At 36.8% G+C, this 20,284-nt stretch overlaps 1 protein-coding gene across 2 annotated transcripts in view; it reads left to right on the top strand.

The window, feature by feature from the left end:
• Positions 1–20,284, top strand: part of ADCY2 (adenylate cyclase 2) — a 205,883-nt gene that overhangs the window by 149,080 nt on the left and 36,519 nt on the right. For both annotated transcript variants that reach the window (XM_048312183.1, XM_048312174.1), the window contains exons 13-15: positions 2,748–2,817; positions 5,181–5,278; positions 10,946–11,030. In XM_048312183.1, the coding sequence (XP_048168140.1) occupies positions 2,748–2,817; positions 5,181–5,278; positions 10,946–11,030 (253 nt within the window). The remainder of the gene's footprint in view (positions 1–2,747; positions 2,818–5,180; positions 5,279–10,945; positions 11,031–20,284) is intronic.

Genomic DNA, 20,284 nt, shown 5'->3' with positions numbered 1-20,284 from the left:
CGTCCAGGTAATTCAATAATATTTTAACTCTGTGAAGGCTAAGCACACAGAACAATTAAATAAAGCATTTCCTATATTTAGGACACAAAACTAATCACATTTTTGTTTTCTTTATTATTGTGCACATTTTTGTGCCTCAACTCTTCATCTGTAAAATGAAAATAACATTATCAGCTAGAGCAAATGAGTGGTTATGAAACTAAAGCTTTTGCTTTTGTGAATCAAGGAGCAAACTTTTAAGAAAATCTATGAGAAAACTGGCATTTCTAAATGTTTTTAAGTGCAAAGTTTGGATTGTATGGCAAATAGGTCTGTGACTGAATGAAGAAAAGTTAAAAAATATTATTGTGAGAGTGAGTGAGGAACAAAGAGCTTCTCTGCCTTAGCCAGTAGGGTGTAACATCACACTTTCCCATGTGTTTCTTTTCCCTGTATCTTGAACAAAGCACTGCTGGCTCAAAGGGCCTGTCCTGCACAGGCTGGGGATGAGCAGCCCTAGCTATGCCATCCCAAGCCTTGGTGTAGGGCATGAGATGGAGGGATAGCGATCTGCTAGCTAAATATGTACCTACAGAGGGGGCTAAAGTAAAGCCAGTTGGTCTTTGGTGAGCAGGTTGCTATGTTGAAAGGACACGCTCCCTTTGCTCTTTTTTCCTTTAAGTCACGGTGGCTGCTGTGTTCTGTGCATAATTCCTCGCTGTCCATTGGCAAGCAGTACAAGCCCTATGAAACCACACACCTCTGTGGATACAGGCAGAATTCAGATGTCTGTCTGAGTTGTTCCTGGAATTGCAAAAGAATTTAAGCCAAACTTTGGTACCTAGCTTCCCAGGAGACATGTCCTCAGATACTTGCAAATACTCTGGCAATTCTCAGACTCATCAGGGGGTGAGGCTGAAGGTAGAAATTTTTAGCCCTTATGTCTCTGCCAGAGGTACGTGACTTTGTGCTCCCTCTTTTGTACTCAGTCTCCACTTCCATTTGTTTGTCTTGTACTCTTTCCCTCATCTCAGACCTCTCAGCACCTGCTACCTAAAACCAGCATAGCTTTTTTCTGAACTTTAAAGAAGAACTGATAGCTTCTGACAACGTGAGCTTGTAATGCGGAGTATGAGGCAGCACGTGCTCGAAATGGCACTATTGACTTCACATGCCATCAAGTGTGTAACCAGATTAGGCCCTTGGGAGTAGATCTGCAGACAGAACTTTTTAGCAGTGTGCTGATGGTAATTAAATCAATTCCCCTGTCAGATGCCATAAGAAAAAACAGGAAATTAGTTACCTATTTGGGGAAGAGGGTTACTTCTTGTTTAATTTTTGTAACTAAATGGAAAAAGATTTGCATTTTCATTTTCACAGTTTACCAAAAATGTTCTGCAAGCTGAGTGTTTTCTCCAGTAGATTACAGCTGAACCCAAACAAAATAGTGCTATATGTACACCAGCCTTCCAGTTCCCTTTCTCCTCAGAATCCTAACTATGATCAGACATAGATGGGAACCATTGCAGAGCAAACTGGGAAATATATTTCTGAATTAAGCATTCCAAGAACTGACTATGTTTACAGACCCTTTTTTAATGCAGCTGATTGCACAGGAAGAGGGACAATCTCCCAGGCAAGGAAACAAATATTTTCTATTTCACAAATTAAAGCTAATAGCTTATACTCCACTCTGTCCACTCTTGTTCTCCAGGACTTTAATTTAGGATATGTTCCACTGTGGTTCACTGCTGCTACTTATTTGCATTACAGACTGTCAGTTGAGACATTCCCTTTTATTTAGAAGGCATTAGCTACACTACTAGTTTAGAGCCTAATTTAAAGTTATTGCTGGAAATGTTGGAAAAAATATCTCAGGCCCTGCTACTATTGTTCAAGCTCAAATACTGCATGTCCATAGAACTAGTCTGCTTAATTAATATTTTGTTTTCAAATTTGCGCTGCGCCCTTGAGGTACAAGCAGCCAAACTCTCTTGACATTAAAATATTCTATATCTTTTCCATTAAAGATATTATTTATTATTATTTCCATTGAAGAGCGTCCATTAAAATAAATGTAGTCTTTCATATTGTAAAAGCTATGTCAAGCTTTTGTCAAGATTCACTTAGTTTAAAATAGATTTGTCATTTCAATGCAAATATTTATGCTATTTCTCATAGCAGGGAAGAAGGTTTTATAATCAGCAAAAAGATCAAAATCTACCTCTGTAGTACAGGGCTGTGGTCAAGAGACCCATACAGTTCAAAGACAAAATCCCTCCACTGCTTTTAATAATGTTTGTTACATTTTTGTTTGCAATAGGAAGTTTGTGAAGTTTAACTTACCTACCCACCACTCCTGCATATTGTAACAGTGCCCTTCCTAAAGGTACCTTGTTGAAGGACTGGTTTTGTCTCAGGTTCACTTCTGTCTGCTGGATATACTACAGTATTTTGGACATGAGTGGAATATCACTGTTAGAATTACATCATATAAATCTCTCCCTTGATTCTCCTTAGGAATGATCAACAGAAAAACAATTGTTCATCTGAGCTTTTTTTAAAGTGTACTTTAGCAGAAAGAGTCAAAAAGGAGAGGGCATTTGTAGTCTCCACTTTTACTGTAAATGAAATTCACCATATACACTGCAATACACATGAACTTGCTTTATCCCAGCTGATTTTCTTATTTTGCTGCATTTCAGTAATATAAAAGGACAGGACTACTTTATTCCTGTGTCAGTGATAATGTTCCTTCTCTCTTCTAGGCAGTGGCTTAAATCTGAAGACATTCAAAGGATATCACTTCTTTTTTATAATAAGACTCTGGAAAAAGAAGTAAGTTCTTTTCAGTAAGTTCAATAAGTCAGGCCTTTGCATTGTTTTATGGCCCTGTGGACCTCAAGTGTATTTCTTCATACTGACACAGCTTCATCAGGAAGACTGGGAAGCTCCTTCTTTCTGCTTTCTCATTAGCATAGGGCAGTTGATGGGTGAACAGCTATGCTGTCCTTCAGGGAAGTAAGAGGAAGGTTGGACCACAACTGGCTGTATAAATTCGTGAATTTATTCTGAGAAGGGGCTAGAGGAAGTATTCCTGTACTGTGCTCACAGTGTCCAGCAAGTATCCTCTGCATCCCATGTGGTGGTCAAATACATACTTAATTATTTTTGTAGATGTCTTTCAGTTCAAAGCAGCTGAAATGATTTTCAGATTCTTTCCCAGCTCAGCAGAATAGTTGTTATGGCCAGCTGACAGAGGTATGTGTTGCTTGGCAATGCATTTGGCTGGAAAAGGTTTCAAGGCTCCTTGAGCCTGTTTTGAAGACTTCATAAGAGAGAAGAAGCAAGACCTGGTGTGGTTTCATCCTTCGTGTTTGGTGGTTCACTGACTGGATCAAAGCTGTGTCTGGTAGCACATTAAGATTTTAATGTGGGTGTTACTAACCAATGAATTCCGAAAGAGAACTTGAGAAAAAAACGTCGTATGTGTACTTTGGAGAATGACTTGGGAGAAAATTTGGGAGCTAAGTTATTTGGCTGAGTCAATGCTCCCTGTAGAAGTCTAATATCTTGATGTAGAATGCTGTGGAACAGCAAAGAGCTAATTGTTATTTTTGGATCCAGCTTTTTAATATCTTTCTTCGCCACCTTTTAATGACTCACCAGTCCAGTTTTCACTTTAAAGAACTTAGTAAGAAGTCTGCATTTGATTTAAAAAGAAGCTTTTATGGCCCTGTGGGACCTGAAAGTACAGAAAGATAATAAAGCAAAATAATTGCTTAACCTAAGGAGTGAGTTGCCTCTCTTCATTAGGAAATGTCTCGAGAAGTATGAAACACTGAGACAAATTTAAAAGTGGATTGGAATTCTGTGAAATTTTAATTGCAGCTCAAGATCCAAAATTGTTGAACAGGGCCACAAACATATTTGACAGGTGGAAGAGCAGAACTTGCTGCAAAAGTACTCATCAAGCAAAGATATATTTGTGCCTTATAATTTAGTTAGATAAGTGATAAGAATTGCTTTTAATTTGTCATACAATTCAAAAGTGAAAAAAGCTGTTGTGTTGCCAAAGTGAGTTTCTACAAATTCATGTAAAGTTTGGTGCACTGGCTTCATAGGCAGAGCTTGGCATTAAGCACGCAGACACAGCTGTCTGCTTGCAGTTGGAAGGCACAGCTCATGCACTTTCCATTTTCTGAAGTTTGCATCTCAAGCACTTTGTGAATAGTCTTTGCTGTATTTTTTTTTAGTAATTAAATCTTGAACTTTTATCCTTAAAAAAAAAAAAGCCAAACTAGGATAGGCTAAGTAACTTTAATAGCTACTTAGATCATTTGCCTTTGAGTATTTAATTGGTTTCAACCTAGATATATCTATCTCAAATAGCAGAGCAACTCCGATAAATATGTCATTGCTTAATTCTCATGTCTCTAGACAGACTAATTAGGAATAAATAGATTTTTCTCATGACAAAACAGATCAAATCGACTGTCTCCTAAGATTATCAAGTGTTTAGTAGTAACAGTGGACATATGAGGCCTTTTAACAAAAACATGAAATATTTTAACTGAAGTAATAATGTAGGTTCAGTAAATATCAGTGTGGTTGCTAGCTATGCTCTGTAGCACACTTACGCTCGGCTACTTTTTGTGCTCAGAAATTTCCTGTCTAAATTAATGTTACATTTTTTTTATAATTGTTTCAGCCCATTCAGTATTTATCAATAATTGAAAATCAGTTTGAGGAATTAATCACAAAGAATTTTGGAATCTGTGAAGAATGGTTGGCCATTCCTAAAAAAATTTTAACATATGCTTTAACTTTTTTTGGTGGGGTTTCGGGGTTTCTTTTTTTTTTTTTTTTTTTTTTTTTTTTTTTTTTTTTTTTTTTTTTTTTGGGAGGGGGATTTTTCTGTTAATTAGGCATATTCTGATGAATTTGGGATAGTCTGCTCTCTGGGGGAACAAGGCAAAACCATTTGACGTGGCTGTTCTTCAATAAGCAAAAGGGTTAATACTATGTCTGATAATCCCAAGCCCTATGTGAGTGGATGTGAAGTCACTGAAGAACAGGAAATGTACTGTTGCTAAAAACTGCCTATACCTATGTGCATCTTCAAGCTGGAAATTCAGCTGGGTTGTATTTCATCTGCTTTGGCGATTATGTTTTTAATGTTTGCTTTTATTTTCTTCCAGTATCGAGCAACTACTCTGCCTGCATTCAAGTATTATGTAACTTGTGCCTGCCTCATATTCTTCTGCATTTTTGTTGTACAGATTCTGGTATTGCCAAAGTAAGTCCTATTTAATGTGTATTCATTCCTATGTATATTTGCTCATTAGTGTAAAAAATATTACAAGAAAGAAATATAAGTAAAAAAATTTTAGAATTGTTAGTTTACAGATGTCAGTTCATGGAAATTAAATTGAACAGAAAAGACTGTGTATTTCAGCTGATTTTCAAAGTTAGGCTTGTTTCTGATTTTAAACACTGTCAATGGTGTTATGCCAAACATTAGTATAAATTCTTCATTCCTTTTAGTTTTTATCTTTGCATTTAAAAATAAGTGTGACAGTTGGACATGGGAGTGGAACAAAATGGATTGCAGAGTTGGAACTGTGATAAATAAATGTATTTAACATATCACTAAGATAATACTGCTATACTAAGCATGAAAACAGAGCATTAATAATCATGAAGTGTATATTTATAAAATTAATTTTAGAATATTAAAATACATTTCTGGAATAATGCTTTTTACCAGAATTTATCTATTATGAGATGATTTATATTTGCATATATTCTAGAAAGGCTGAAAACCAGAAGACTGTTCCAATAAAGGATGTTTTATTACACTTCTTAAAATTAAATTTTCCTGTTGATTGTTTACACAGTGGAAATTTGTTTTATAGCAATCGTTTCTAAAGCTAACACTTCATATTCCCTGTCATAGGGTTTTTCTTAACTCACAGTCCTTTCTCCTGTAGAGTACTCTCAGGATTATTCTTTATAACCACAGTTGAGCAATTGGTCTTGTTCTGTAGCATTTATTCACATATTAATTCAAATCCAGAAGGAACTGTTAGTACATTATAAATGGACTTTCCATACTGCAGACTTAGAACATGGATAAATTTTTATGGACCTCCATTCAGGTGTTACAGAAGCAGTTTCCCAGCTAATTTCTAAACGGAGACACAAACCAAGGGACACTCTTCCAAGCATTCAGCAGTATCCTGCACACTTCAGGCATTATTAAAAATACGAAAATTAAGACACGTGGAAAATTTTATTTTACAAGCTCATACTGTATTTTGATAAGTAAAGGAATTAATTCAGGGAAATTCATGTTTTGCCACATCCCGAAAGCCAAAGGTGGATCCAACTACTCCTGGCCAGCAGTATGATTTTTGAATCTTTTTTTTGGTTTTGATTTCAGTCGTGAAAATTAATCTAGATTTATCATTTATCTTACGTGTAGTCAGATGCTCATTTTGCTCTATCCTTATGTCACTTACACCAATTGTTTAGCTCACTAAAATATATCAGAATATCAGCAAACTCTAGGGAGCTGTATTCAGCTAAGGAAAATGTCCTCCAACTTACTGGTATTTCTGGTATTTCTAACATCAGAGAAAAAGACACTGATAAATGCTTTATCATTTTCATTACCAAAATGTTAAGTGTCTTATGATCCTTTCATTGGGCTGCATATTAAATTGTAAAAGCAAAAGTGTAAAATCAGGTGTTACCAACGTGAGAGGTATTCAGCTTCAAGTGGTCTGTGGGTTATTTTAATAGATGCAAAAATGGAAGACAGAAAGGCAAGGTATTATACAGGTACCTGCATCTTTTCTGGAAAATTGGGAGCATTGCAAATTAAAAAAACAGCAACAGCAACAACAATAAAAAAGTTTAAAAATCACCAGTGTATGTAGTCATCACAAAGGTAGCTTAAATCAAACATACTCCAATACTGCAAATGTTATTTCCTACTAAAATTCTATCTAACCTTTTTGTTTTCTTCCAAAAGTTCTACAGGATTTTAAAATGGTGATCTAATGAAGACAGGGAGATGAACTAAATCTGTCACTGGGTTTTATTGATTCACTATTCCATTAATCTGGTTTTGCAGTACTGTAATATCATTGATTTCTGTGCGGGCAGACAGCCTGCTACTTAAAAGTAGATTTGGAGATATTTGATGATGAGTAACATCCAGCGAGTTGCAAGTCCTAAGTAATATCTTCAAGATCATAAGACTTTTTTTTCAAGGCTGAAATAATTTATTTATGTTTTAATTTTCTTGGGGTCAGTAAAGTGATGTGTTTTAATAATAAGCTTTACACAAAGTGGTAATTATAAATTTAATCAAGAAAACAATATCTTGGAGTGAAATGTATGATGAGGAATAGGTCTTCATTGGCATTAAAATGAAAGCAAATCTTTATCATTACATTTCCTTGGAACAGGCCTGCAGTGGCTCTCTAGAATTCTTGGTTTACCAAGTGAGAGACATATCTCTAGTAATTCACTACACTCTTTATTTAAGCAAACAGAATTGGTACTAACATGGAATTGGTCGTGTTGGTTCTTTGAAATGCAAACTGGTGAATTGATGAAAGTATATTTCTACTGAACATGAGATACTTCTTGTAGCACTCAAGTAAGGGATTTATTAGGGGCTACATTTAAGATTCTTCCCAAGTCTTCACTCTCTGAGGCTGTTGTGTTCAAGAAACTGTGTCCTTTTGTCCTGAGTCATGCCAAACTAACAGTCGTGGTTAGGAGGCCTTATCATAATATTTTCAATCAGGCACAATTGAATTTCTTCATAGGAAAGGTAGTACTTAAAAAGTTTGTCCAAAAGCAGTCATGTAAGATATAAGATGGAATAAATAAAAGAAAACCATCGTTGCTATTTTTCTGCTGTATTCAAAAACAAACAAACAAACAAAAAAACCCCCAAAACAAAAAACCAACAAACAACTCAAGGAGAGTTATAAAACTGAACTGATATTGCTTTAACATTGAAACTTCCATAGCTCTTGAATCCTTTGATGGCTTAGTGAAAGCATCAACTACTTTAAGAAATAAATAGCTACTATTAGGTACCAAAAAAGTCTGAATTCAGTATTGGCTTGTGTAATTGTCATTTGCAGTGTCTTCACTGTGATTTTATCAGCTCAAGAGAGTTTGCAGTCCTGTAGTTCAGAAAATGGATATCAATTACCTGACAAGCTAAGGAAATTCTCTACATCCCATTAAAGGATATGTGCCATAAGTCACATATTTTCCTAAAAATTACAAAATTATAGAAAAAAACACATTCTTTTCTGCATTTTTCAATATCTTCATAAGTAAATTTCTGGTTTTCAGTTAAATTGTTACCAACAAGATATATATATATTTTTTTCTAATCTTGTACCACTGATAAAAATAAATTGTTCAAAAGAGATACTTCCTAATGAAACCAAAATATGCAAGTTTAGCTAAGATCATATCTTATTTTGACATGGAATTACCTGAAGCTTGAGAATTTCTCATATTGTTTCCTCACTTTTAAACTGTCCCTCTGTAGGTTATGGTCAGGGATTGTCCTGTCTGGGTTTCTGGTGGGGCACTGTAGCAGAGAGCAGAATGAGGTCATTCCTTGAAGCATAGAAGAGACAGGCAAAAACTTACCTGGCTTATGCAATTTCAGGTGCTCCTCTGACTAAATATTTTGCCCAAATCTGTCAATGCAATGCATTTGATAACTCTACACAGTAAAAGCAAGGTTAGTTTACTGTAAAGACCTGCACTGTTTTTGTAATGTTCCAGTGACAAAAAATAAATCATGTTGTGTCTTTCCTATGGTCATTGCCTCAAATGAGACTTGTTTATGGTGGCACTTAATTTTTAGCATTTTGCTTCTCTTTATAGCATTTTCAGCCCACTTCTTTCCTTCTAGGAGCAGCATGAAACTATTTTGTCTTAGCCTAACTGAAACAGAAGTTCTGCTGTTCCCAGGAAAGAATGGGGTGTGGGGAGCAAAAATAGTATGTTTTTCTTTATCTGTGTTTTCACCATTCAAATCTGGATTTTAAGATAGCACTTTTATTACCCTCAGTCCTTTTCTCTTTGTCCTGTTCACCTTGCTGTGTAATTCTTGTGCCCCCTCAATAGCATCACTGATTATGTGAAACAGCTACAAAGACCTTTTGTTCTAGCCTGTTGCCCAGGAGATTAAGTACTCTTTGCATAAGCTCTCTTTATGCCATGTTAATTTTATTTCCCTTGCTCTCCAGTTTCTCTCACAAACATCCTCATTTCTTCTTCTAAAAGGATGCACTCCAAACTTGACTGATAAGGCTATTCTTGTATTGAGTCATTTTTTAAGGCTCCTTTTTTGTATTCTTCATATCAGAGAAGGAATAGCTATAGTTTGAAATGTAGGAATGGTTCCTTGAATGTTGATGAGGGACATACATGATTGGAAGTGTTTATGCATATATAAAAAATAAACCTGTTTCTTTTCTAACTGGCTTTAGTTCATGTTTTCTAGCTGTTTTTTTCCTTTTTTTCCTTTTCTTTATCTCTTCTGTTGCTTACAGGATTTTCAATTCCTAAGAGTAGAGACTAGTTTTAATACTCTGATGTACAGCTTACTGTTTCAGTCTTGATGAGAAATTCTTGGACAACATGTATTCATAAGTAATAATTTTCTTCAAATGACTTTTAAAAGAAATATTGTTTCATGATTAATATAAGTTGTGAATTGCCAGTTGTTTGTTTTTCATCAGCTGTGCACATCAGCCCAAAATTTGATGACTAATACTTAACATATAAGAAGTTCCCTGAATGATTGGCAGGGAAGATCATCAATTACTCTCCAAAATGCTTTTAATGGCATCAGATTGGTTGGTGACATTAATGCTTTGTTTTTCTTTCCTGAAAATATTTTATACAACTCTGTTGTTAAAACAGAGCAAAACGTTTCCTAGCATTTCTGGCATATAATGTCTGATAAAGTAAGATGTTTGCTGATGCTCAGAGGAGTTGAGAGATGTTTTTTTATTTTGTAAAAGTGTCAAATCTGGAGTTAAACCTGAAAGCAGGTACTCAGGTGAGAGACTTCATGACTGCATCTAGTTCCCATGCTTAAACAACTCAGTTGATCCAGAGCTTCTGGTATTCTCTTGGCATTCATTAAACATAATTTGGTTCCACTGCATCTTTCCCTAGGCAGATGCGATAAGAAGCTCTCGCATGGTGCCTGATGGAGCAGTTATGCTCTACTGTGGTATTCCTGTAGAGAGATTTCCGCCTTTGCAGAATGAATGAAGGAATGAATGAAGGAATTCACAGGTTATTACTGTAGCCCTGTTCACTGAGTATCCAGGGATGCTGCGTCTGGCTAGATGTTCCTATTTATAACACGCAAGAAAAGGATGAACTGGAACAGTGAGTAAGGAAGATCAGCATCACAGATAGTGCAGGTTCTGCTGTGAGACACTGAAAATGGACATCACTGACCTGTGCTGTTTTCTGCCTTTTAGGGGTGAATGTACACCACCAGCAAGTTCATTTTGTATATCTATTACACTCTTATATTATTACAAAATCAACAACATAAAGCAATAAGGATCTTCTTTCATACAGGCTTCCTAAAATTAAAACAAAACATTGCTGCTGTTAATGTGCTCTGTCATTATATGTGTGGAAATTATTAGCTTCTCGTGGTAATAGCTTTGGAAAGTCAGAGGTAATACCCATTCAAGCAATCCTGAATTGAGAAAATGGCTGGGGAAATGCCTGCTGTTCTGGTAAAGATTGGAATTGGTTTTCCATGGTGTTGATCTTTGGAAGTTGCAACTTGCACCTAGTAATTTTTCATATCATCAGTATTATAGACAAAGAACTGTCATGTGACAAATGTGCAACAAAGAAATGAATACCCCTTTTCCTTTTCTTCTAGAACGTCTATTCTTGGAATTTCATTTGGGGCTGCGTTTCTCCTGCTTTCCTTCATTTTGTTTATCTGTTTCGCTGGACAGCTTTTGGTAGGTATTCAAGGAAATCTAATCCATTAGTTGATGGTTTCTTTGAAATAACATGTTCTGATTTTGCCAAGTCACTCTGCCTTTGCAGAATACCAGTTAAAGGAAAAAGGATTTGCATGCTCAGGCTTCTGCGGACATTGTTTTGTCCATGGTGATTTTCTGTAAAATGTCCTCATTTATCTGAAAAGCAGAAAATGCCAATGCAGTGGTTGTCTGTATCGACACTAATATTCTCTTTCTCATATGAAGCTGGAGCATCTGAGAGGTTTTCATTATTGTTTGATAAATTGCCTTTTCAAAAATTTTTGCTGTTGTGCTTACAGAAGATGACTCATCTTATGAATGCTTTAATTTGTGGGACTGTGTATTTGTTTAAGTATTGTATAAGACAATTTTTGGAGTTTAAAGAAATTTATTTCACCATAACAACTATTTTGAAATATGAAATGTTATAGTAAATTTCCAGTTTTGGCACTGAGTGGTCCAGGTGTTATTATAATACCTATTAGTGTATGTAATGTTATGCTGAATTTGAGAATGTAATTCAATATTTGGGCAAACCTTTCAGCATTTCAGCATGTCCCCCTCTCAGTTATTTTTAAAAAGATCCAACATAGAACTCCATCTATAATAGGGATAAGGAGTTTCCGGAGTTGTAAGAAAGTGAATGCAATCTGAATGTGGCATCCCCACTTCTCCTTCTCTGTCCTTGTGTAAGCTCCCATAGAGAAAACTGAAAGATCTTTTGTAAAGAAAGCACGTGGGAAAGACAATTACTTCAGTGTGCAGTAAAACACTACAACAAGATAGTTAAAGAAAGAAATAGAGGAAGTAGGTTTTTATAATTTCTCTCTCTCTCTGCTCCTGTGAAGCTTGTAATTAGCCAGGACATGCTTTTAAGAAAATATAATTAATGTGCATTTCAGTTATCTTTCCAATAGGTAGGGATGCTGCCACTGCTCAGGAATTAAACTGAAATATAATGCAATGATATTCTTAAATATTTTTAATCATTAGAGTGAGATCTTAGAGGTATTGCTATTACTTAACAGCAAAAATTAGTTCTCATGTAATGTTATGGTTGACTGCTGTTTTTTTATTGACAGCAGATTGAGAGTAAAATGACGTAGTCAGAGCACTGCTCTTGAATAAGCAAATTAAAAAACAAATCCTTCAATGAAAAGCCAGCCTTTTCCTGTAGGAAAAAGATGTGCTGATGGAATGGTATAAAGAAGTGCTGCCACATACATTCTCCTGGGGCTTTTATTTATAGTGTTACTTAGGAGGAATACAAATACATTTTTCTGCATTTAAAGGGTGGCTAAGCAATATCCCAAGTCAGAGTTGTACAGTTGTGCCACTTGAACAACATTTAACACCTATTTTCTATGACTTCTTGCCCATGTCACATAAATACTGTAAATAGTTCCCAGAAATGGAGACCTGTCATTGCATTTCTGATGAGTTGCCAGTTGTCATGTTCTAACCTAGGTAACTTGAACAGGAGAGTTAGTTATGGCCATGTCTTTGTGAGTTCAGCTGCTCTAATACAGAAGCTGTGCTGCTAACAAGATTTCAGAAAGTTATGACCATAGTTGATGTAGTGTTGTCTCTCCTTCATGTGCATGGATGTAGTTCTTAAGGTGATGGGTGAGAAGCAGCTAACAAAAGAAGCAGTAGGTTTTTCTTTCCCTTGTTCTCTCCCTAAGATTTCTTCCTTTGTGTCAAAATCCAAGTATTGTTTTGCAGCTTTAACCACAGTGACACCCTATGTCGTATTTTGGTAGCATATTTGTTGAACTATCTGATCCATAACTGTAAACATTTTCTTTGTAGAAGAAAAAGTCTAAAGTTCCAAAGAAACTGGTATCAATATCTGAGTTTTCACACAACAGTGACAGTGTTAACAGAAATCAGGCTTTATCATCCTAAGGCTGAATTGGTTTGGGTTTATTTGGGGTTTTTTCACACCTTTTTTTCTAAAGATTTTGTAAACCCTTATAGAAGGCATGTAGTAAATGTGGATTTGCTTGTGTGTACATGTACCTGCACACAATTACACAGTTTAAAATCACCAAATATCTCTCTTCTAAGAATGCACCAAAAAACCCAAGAATTTTTTGTGCCTGTCTGACTGTGACAGATGAAATATGGTGAGTTAGCTACAGGTCAGACACCACCCAGCTGCTCACACACTCTGCCTTACTCAGAAAGATGGGGCAGGAAAATAGGATGAGAAAGTTCATGGCTTGAGATAAGGCAGGGAGATCACTGACCAATTACTTTCATAGCAAAAGCAGACTCAACTTGGAGATAATTGATTTAATTTATTGCCAATTAGAAGAGATTAGTGTAGTAAGAAACAAAAACAAACATTAAAGCCACACTATTACTCCTCCCTATCCCAAATTCCCCTTCACTCCTCTGCTCCAGAGTCCTCTACCTACCATCAGGCACTACAAGTAGGGCTGGAGAGTGGTTGGTACAGAGACATTTCTCTCTGCTGCTCCTTCCTTTCACAATTCCATCCTGCTCAGTTGTAGGGTCTCCACAGGCTGCAGTTCCTTCAGGAGCATCACTTGCTCCAGCATGTATCCTCCATGGGCTGCAGAGCGGTTATCTGCTCCAGCATGGAGTGCCCAGTCCTCCAACCTTGGTGTTCCTTCTGCTGTTTCTCCCTTTTTGCTCCTTCCTCCTCTCTCTGCCCAACATTTTGGGCTCTTTCTTGGCCTGGTGTTCCCAAGGTGCCCAGCCAGGGTCAGGCCTCACCACCAGCCTGCGCACTGGCACCTGGTACATAAACTTGCAATAGTAGTCAAATATTTACAGAACTGTTACAAGAGTTACAGAGTGGGACCTGAAATGCCAGTAAAGACAGCAAAATCTAAGTTCAGATTAGGACACCTAGCTATCACTGTGTTATGTGCTTGTCTTAGTACTTTTGACACTTTCCACTCTCAGTGTTCACCTATCATAAATGTCTGTCACCACCACAGAGTAAGTCACACAAAAACCAACATTGAACAAGTTTCTCTGTGTGATTTTAATTTCATTGGCAAAATTAAAAAAAAAAAAAAAAAAAAATCCAGACTGTAATGCTAAAATTACTAGCTCTTACGGAATTTAATTACAATATTGTAAGAACAGATTTATGCTCAGCATTTCACCCTGAGTTTACTAATTGATTCTACTGTTCAGCAGCACTGCAGCATGGTCCAGCTCAGTCTGCTGTGGAGTGAGAATATCAGCCATTAGAGAAGAGTAGGCATTTTTCCATCAAACGATGCAGCAGAGTAGTAGCACAAATAAGGAGGTTACAGACTTCCAGAGCCTGTCTTTGTGGTGTGTCCTTCCCTGCTGGGCTTGGGCAAACAGGTCGAGGGCAGGGAGAGCTGACAGTTCTCACAGAAACAGTCATTTGCCCATAGGCATTAAACCTTGCTCAATCCTAGCTAAAATGGCATTTATCCTGAAGTTTGAAAGGAATTTATATCTTTTATGTTCTGACTGCTTTTTTGTGCCTATAAAATTTTTTTTTTTTGGATAGTCACAGTATTCAGAGATACTCATGCTCTTAAAGATTATGAGTATTTTTGGTCATAAAGATCCTTTTTGTCTTATATTTTCTTATTTTAAATGTAGGCCCTTCTTTTTAATTAATTTTGAATATTTTCTTTGAATTTTCCATGAGAGGTTTCCTTCCCAAGTAGAGGGATAGAGGACAGTGATTGTCCTTTAGCTCATTTATTTTCTGCATCTCTTGTCTTTATCTTCCTGAAGTATAGACGAGTTCATAGAATGCATGTGAAACACCTCAGACCTGGTAAGTGTTAGATGTGTTTTACCTCCTGCTGTGAGTTCAAGGAAGCAGACATCTGGTACCTAAGTGATACACTGGAAAATGTAATGCATCCAGTAGAAAAAAAACCCCACACTAAGCATGTAAAGGAAAGATCTTTGGGGTAGCGGAGGTAGCTGGCCAAAGAAGTATTAATCTCAAGCAGACGTTCCTTATGCATTGATGCAAGTACTGTCTCAAAAATCTTTTTGCATTACCTGGGACACACATGCACTTAATCAATATGACATACTCTTTGTGCCAGTTACTTTCATTAATATGAGATGGTTTTTTGTTGTGTATGTTTCTACCTTGCAAACCTATTTGACTAGTTAAGCTAACAGAGGAGATAGAGGTAATGTCGTCTCATCTGAACATGTTTATAGTGTCCCTTAAATACCCAGTTGAATCATGGAATTAGCAGAACACAATGCCAGCAAAGCAAACAGCAGAAAATAACTGGCTTCACAGTTGAGAAAGATGTTCTGATTTAAGGTCACCTCTGACAAAGGGCAGCCAGTACCTGAGCAGCCCTGTCCCTGCTAGAAGAGAGCACATTATTTACACCACACCACTGTATAAAGAGTGATACACAATCTATACCTTTTTATTTTGCAGGGATTTGTATTTTACTCTAAAGCAATTGGCATTGGTACTTAGGTACAGTCAGAACAACTGTGTACACATAAGGTATTTAAAAGCTCTGCAAGGAAAGGAGTATCAGTACCGGCACTACTTGGAAATTATTTTCGATCTGCAATTTTACCTTTGATGTGAGTGTCTCTTAATGCAGATACAGATGAAAGATCCAGGCCCTTTAGTTTCTTCAGCAGTAAGGCTTTGCCTTTAAATGAAGATTAAAACAGTGGAAGGCAAGGAGAACCTTAAGAGGCACTTTGGCACCTACAACAGGGTCCATGAAAGAGGCTCATCAATCCTAAAAGTCATTCTGATGAGTCTCTAGCACAGGCACTACAACAGCAAATCCATCACCACTTAACTAAGTACCATGTTCAGACTTCAGGAATTGTTATAAATGTACTGATTTAAGTAACAAAAATAATTCTTCTTACTCAGCTTCTTGAGTTACATGTTTACGACATTAGTTATGTGATTGAAGGCAGCTGAAGAACTTGCCTGACTTGGTGAAAACCACATTCCTTTTGTCTGCTTTGCCAAAAATTCTCTTTTAATAACTTTTAAAATCCAGCAATGCTGCCCTTTAGTGTCTTTGCCCATGATGAGATTGTAAGTTACTTTCACATGAAGAGATATCCAAGTGTGCTTCCTGGTGTGCACACAATTTTTCCTATGGTCATCAAAAAAGCAGGAGAGCAGAGAACATCCAGATTGTTTTCAATGGTCTTTACATGTATTACCTGGAGGGGATATCTGTGATGTGCTAGTACCAGAGTACGGCCACAGATCAGAGCTCCTGTTGTGTGAGACAGGTTTTGGATGGTAGCATCTCACTTGGAGATCAAGTCTTGGACAATGTAGAACATAGCATTCAAGAACTCCTTCCTCTAGTTCAGTGCCCTGAGCATTGTCCTTAAAATGTCATTCTGGTTTGATTCTTCTCAAAACCAATGGCTCTTTAAATATTTTCTGAGAAAAAGAAAAACCTTGGTGGGAGGGACTGAGAACATCTTAACTTAAAATAGCATATAACACAGTCACTGTACATTTTCTTGAGTGAGGAAAGCAGCACAGGAAGTGCCAGGACTGAACTCTGAGTGCCTAAAGGCATATTTGTGCAGGTCACTGACCTGTTCTTTCCTTTGAATGACGTAGCTGAGTGAACCACGTGGCCATTTTAACATGCCCCATTGTAAAGGATAATTAACACTGCAACGTATGGTGAAATTAAAAATGTGATACTGACTTTAGTTTTTGCTGTTATTTACTTAGGATTCTAGATTTTGTCCAGCCAGTTGCATGAAATATAAATTGAGCAGACTTTTCACCTGGATACATTTTGTGTGATTCAAAATGCCTGGCTTAGATTTACAGGTGCCACTGTGGAATTCAAAAGCTTGGTGTTACAGTAGTCCTTTTAGAAGTACATTGGTCCTTTTTGTCAACATTAGAAGCATTAATAAATATGTAAGTAAAAGCTTGTGCCTATATAGCAAAATCCCCCTTCTCCAAGCTTAGGTCAGTGTAATTGCTGTCATCAAGCTCTTTGGGTTTGAACTTTGGTGTCTTCTTCAACTCTGAGTAAAAACGAGCATGTAAAAAAATCTGAATTTTGTTTCTCTTGATTACATTTTTGAAGCATCAGTATTGGTAAAATATCAAGTTGTATTTGAATGTAAAATGAAAAGAACAACAATAGAACTATAGAAAATGTGATTCACTGGCTTTCTGTAAATAAGACGTTTTCAGTGAAGGTGTTCCAACCTCAGCTTGCATGTGAAGGAGAAGTGTGACAGCTCTTGCAACACTGTCTTTCATCTACGACAGAGCTGTCACAATTAATTCTCGCACCAGTTTCTTGGTCCTACTCAGAAAGACAGCATTCATTTTATTAAATGCTGAAGTAGGTTTTTGTGTGTAGAAAGACAACACAGGATACATTGTAATGTCCTGAATATTCAAAATAAGTTATTACTCATTATCATGCTGTGCTGTCATATCAGATTTAACATGTTCAGATGAAAAGGTAATACATTAGTCACCTCTCATACTACAAATACCTATTATTTCTAGTCAGTAAATGATAAATACTAAACCATATTCTGCCAGCTCTACTTAGAATAAACACTGTGATACTCTAGTGCTACTGAGATCTGATGTCTTATCCTACTTGCATGCTTTCAAGAACTGATCACTTTCTTTCCTAAATCTCATTCTCCATTTTATTCAGAAAATTTCAAAGGAGACATAATATTTACAACAAAAGATGGATGATGGAATCAGCAAAATAAATATATTCTGCTCTGAATATATATAAGCATAATTCTGCTCTTAAGAGTAGTTTTAATGATTTCCCCACCACTCCAGTTCTGCTTCCAGGGATTCCCCAAATTTTCAGCTTTATTGAAATGCTGCAGTTGTACTACATATGGACTGGATTTGGACTGCTCAAAAATGAAATGAAGTTCAGCAAATCTGGTATTCACACAGAAAATTATTATTCAACAGTGTATTCTTTCATGTTTTCCAAGGAATATCTACTCAATGGCTTAAAGATTTTTAAGGTTTTTTAAGATTTTTAAGGGTTTTGCCACAAGTTTTCCTTTCAGGACCCTCATTGTCTTAACAAACAAGGTGGGCATGGCAGACATACCAAATAAACAGGGGTCTTTTCCTTCCAGAACTCAGAGCTGTGCATTAAGCAGCCTGGTAAGAAATACATCACCCTGTTGTGCTTCTGTTTGACAAGTGGAAATAACTATCTACAACTTCATTTTTGAAGTTGCCCTCTTAACATCACTCACATTGTTCTTCCAGTTAGAGCCATCAGTGTCCATAATTTAGCAATAGCAATGGAAAGAGTAGAATCTCTTTATTGATTAATCACATTGATTGAATGGTATATTGTTTCCAGAAGCTTATGTTCTTTTCCAGACCTTTTCTTAGTGATAAAGTTGCCTTTTTTTGTTTGTTTGTTTTTCCTTAATGGTAGCAGAAAAAGAGTTTTTTAAAGAAATGTAGAAAATTAGTTCCTCCTTGCTAAAATGTATTAACAAGGTCAGGTGATATTGTTCAAAAATATTGTAAGCAAAGAAAAATTGGAATTATTGCAAGCAATTTTCATACAGAAGGTGCATAAGTCTGTACCTGCTTTCCAGGTACTTGGAAAACAAAGGTGGTTCTCAGCAATACATGCTGTTCTCAGCATGGACATTGCTAAGTAGTCTCAGCAATTCTATATTTTAATTTTTTTCAATGATTGCTTTCAAATACAAAGAAAGCTCAAATTTAACAATTGGAAGCATTGATGTTAAAGTAGAAAAGTTTGAAAAGTCACCCTCATTTGATGCCAGCGTTCTTGTATTTAGATACTTGGATTAAGCAGGGATTTTCTATGTGAAAGTTAATTTTATCCTCAGAATTAAGATAACACAAATTGTTCATATGAGCAGAGAAAACTAAATTTACTTTGTGTAGCACTACTAAAACATGAAAGCAACTTTTTTACAACATTGTTTTGCATTTGTTACTGAGCTGTTACTGTTTGCATCTGTTACTGAACTTTCAATTACAAAATTGAAAGTAAGAGCTGCTAGAGCTTGTTGGGCCCAGTGGAGTTCAGCAGCTGGGAAGTGCTCCTTCTTGACTCACTGAAGAACAATTTGATGGACTTTAAAATCCAGGGAGGAGATCCTCCTGTCCCACTCTCACTGAAGTCCCAGGTGCAACCTGTAGTGAGGTTGGGCATGTATTCCCAATAGGAAAACGGGCATATACCGTACACAGAGGAGCAGTCACACAGGTCCATGGACAGAACAGCTCTCTTACAGCACCCACATAACAACAAGCAGCACTCATGTAAACAAGATCAACACTGATGATCTAGTTCCTTCTTTCTGGAGGATCAGGACTGATGGCATACACACTTCCTGACTGTGCTCATCCACAGGCACACTTTAACTTGTGGGTCTTGCATGTGGAATTTTAGTCAATACAATATCCATACCCAGGCTCTGTCCCCTTTATAAAGTGACTAGCTGAAACCTTGGGTCTTTCCAAATGTTGATCTCCTACTTGCCAACCAGTTCTGTCTGAATGTTCTTAATGGTTACACACACATGCCCCCACACACCCTGTGGGTTTCCCCAGGGACTGGTCTGACACACTTCAGCTACTGATACCCAGCCCTCAGTTGCCTCACCCATGTGATCTCTCTCCAGTGGCTGGCACCCATCCTGTGCCCCTTGCCATCTAGTCCAGCATGAAGTTTATTACCATTCACACACATGCAGGCTCAGAATAAGGACTGCACTTACACAGAAGATTGTTAGAGATAGAATTTAATAACAATATGCAATAGACTCATTTAGAAAAGTTTTCACCTTCATCTCTTTCCTTTCATCCCTTCTCATCTCCATCTACCTATGCTTGTACTTATCTGATCCACATTCATGCCTTCCTTTCCTCTCTTAAGTGTCCCATCCTCTAAATGTCATGCAGGTTTTCCACATACCCACTATGCCCTTAAGATATATTTACACAATCCCAAGTTTCTTTCTGTTCACTTGCAAAATTAACTGTCCTGTGCCAGCCTGCTACCCTTTTAGGCAGGAATCACCCTTACTCTGCAGGGCATCCTGGAAAGGAAGTTTTTTTCATTGAGGCTTCTTGGTAGGTTTTCCATGAGAAATCATGACTGCAGCAACCTCTTTCAGTGGTCTTAGAAGCAGCAAATTCAGTGGCTTCTGTTGATGAGGTTACTCATCAACTGTCATTG

Source organism: Corvus hawaiiensis, chromosome 1, assembly GCF_020740725.1.
Source record: "Corvus hawaiiensis isolate bCorHaw1 chromosome 1, bCorHaw1.pri.cur, whole genome shotgun sequence".
Lineage (NCBI taxonomy): Eukaryota > Metazoa > Chordata > Aves > Passeriformes > Corvidae > Corvus > Corvus hawaiiensis.
The sequence above is the reverse complement of the archived record's forward strand: the minus strand, read 5'-3'. Positions and strand labels throughout refer to the sequence as shown.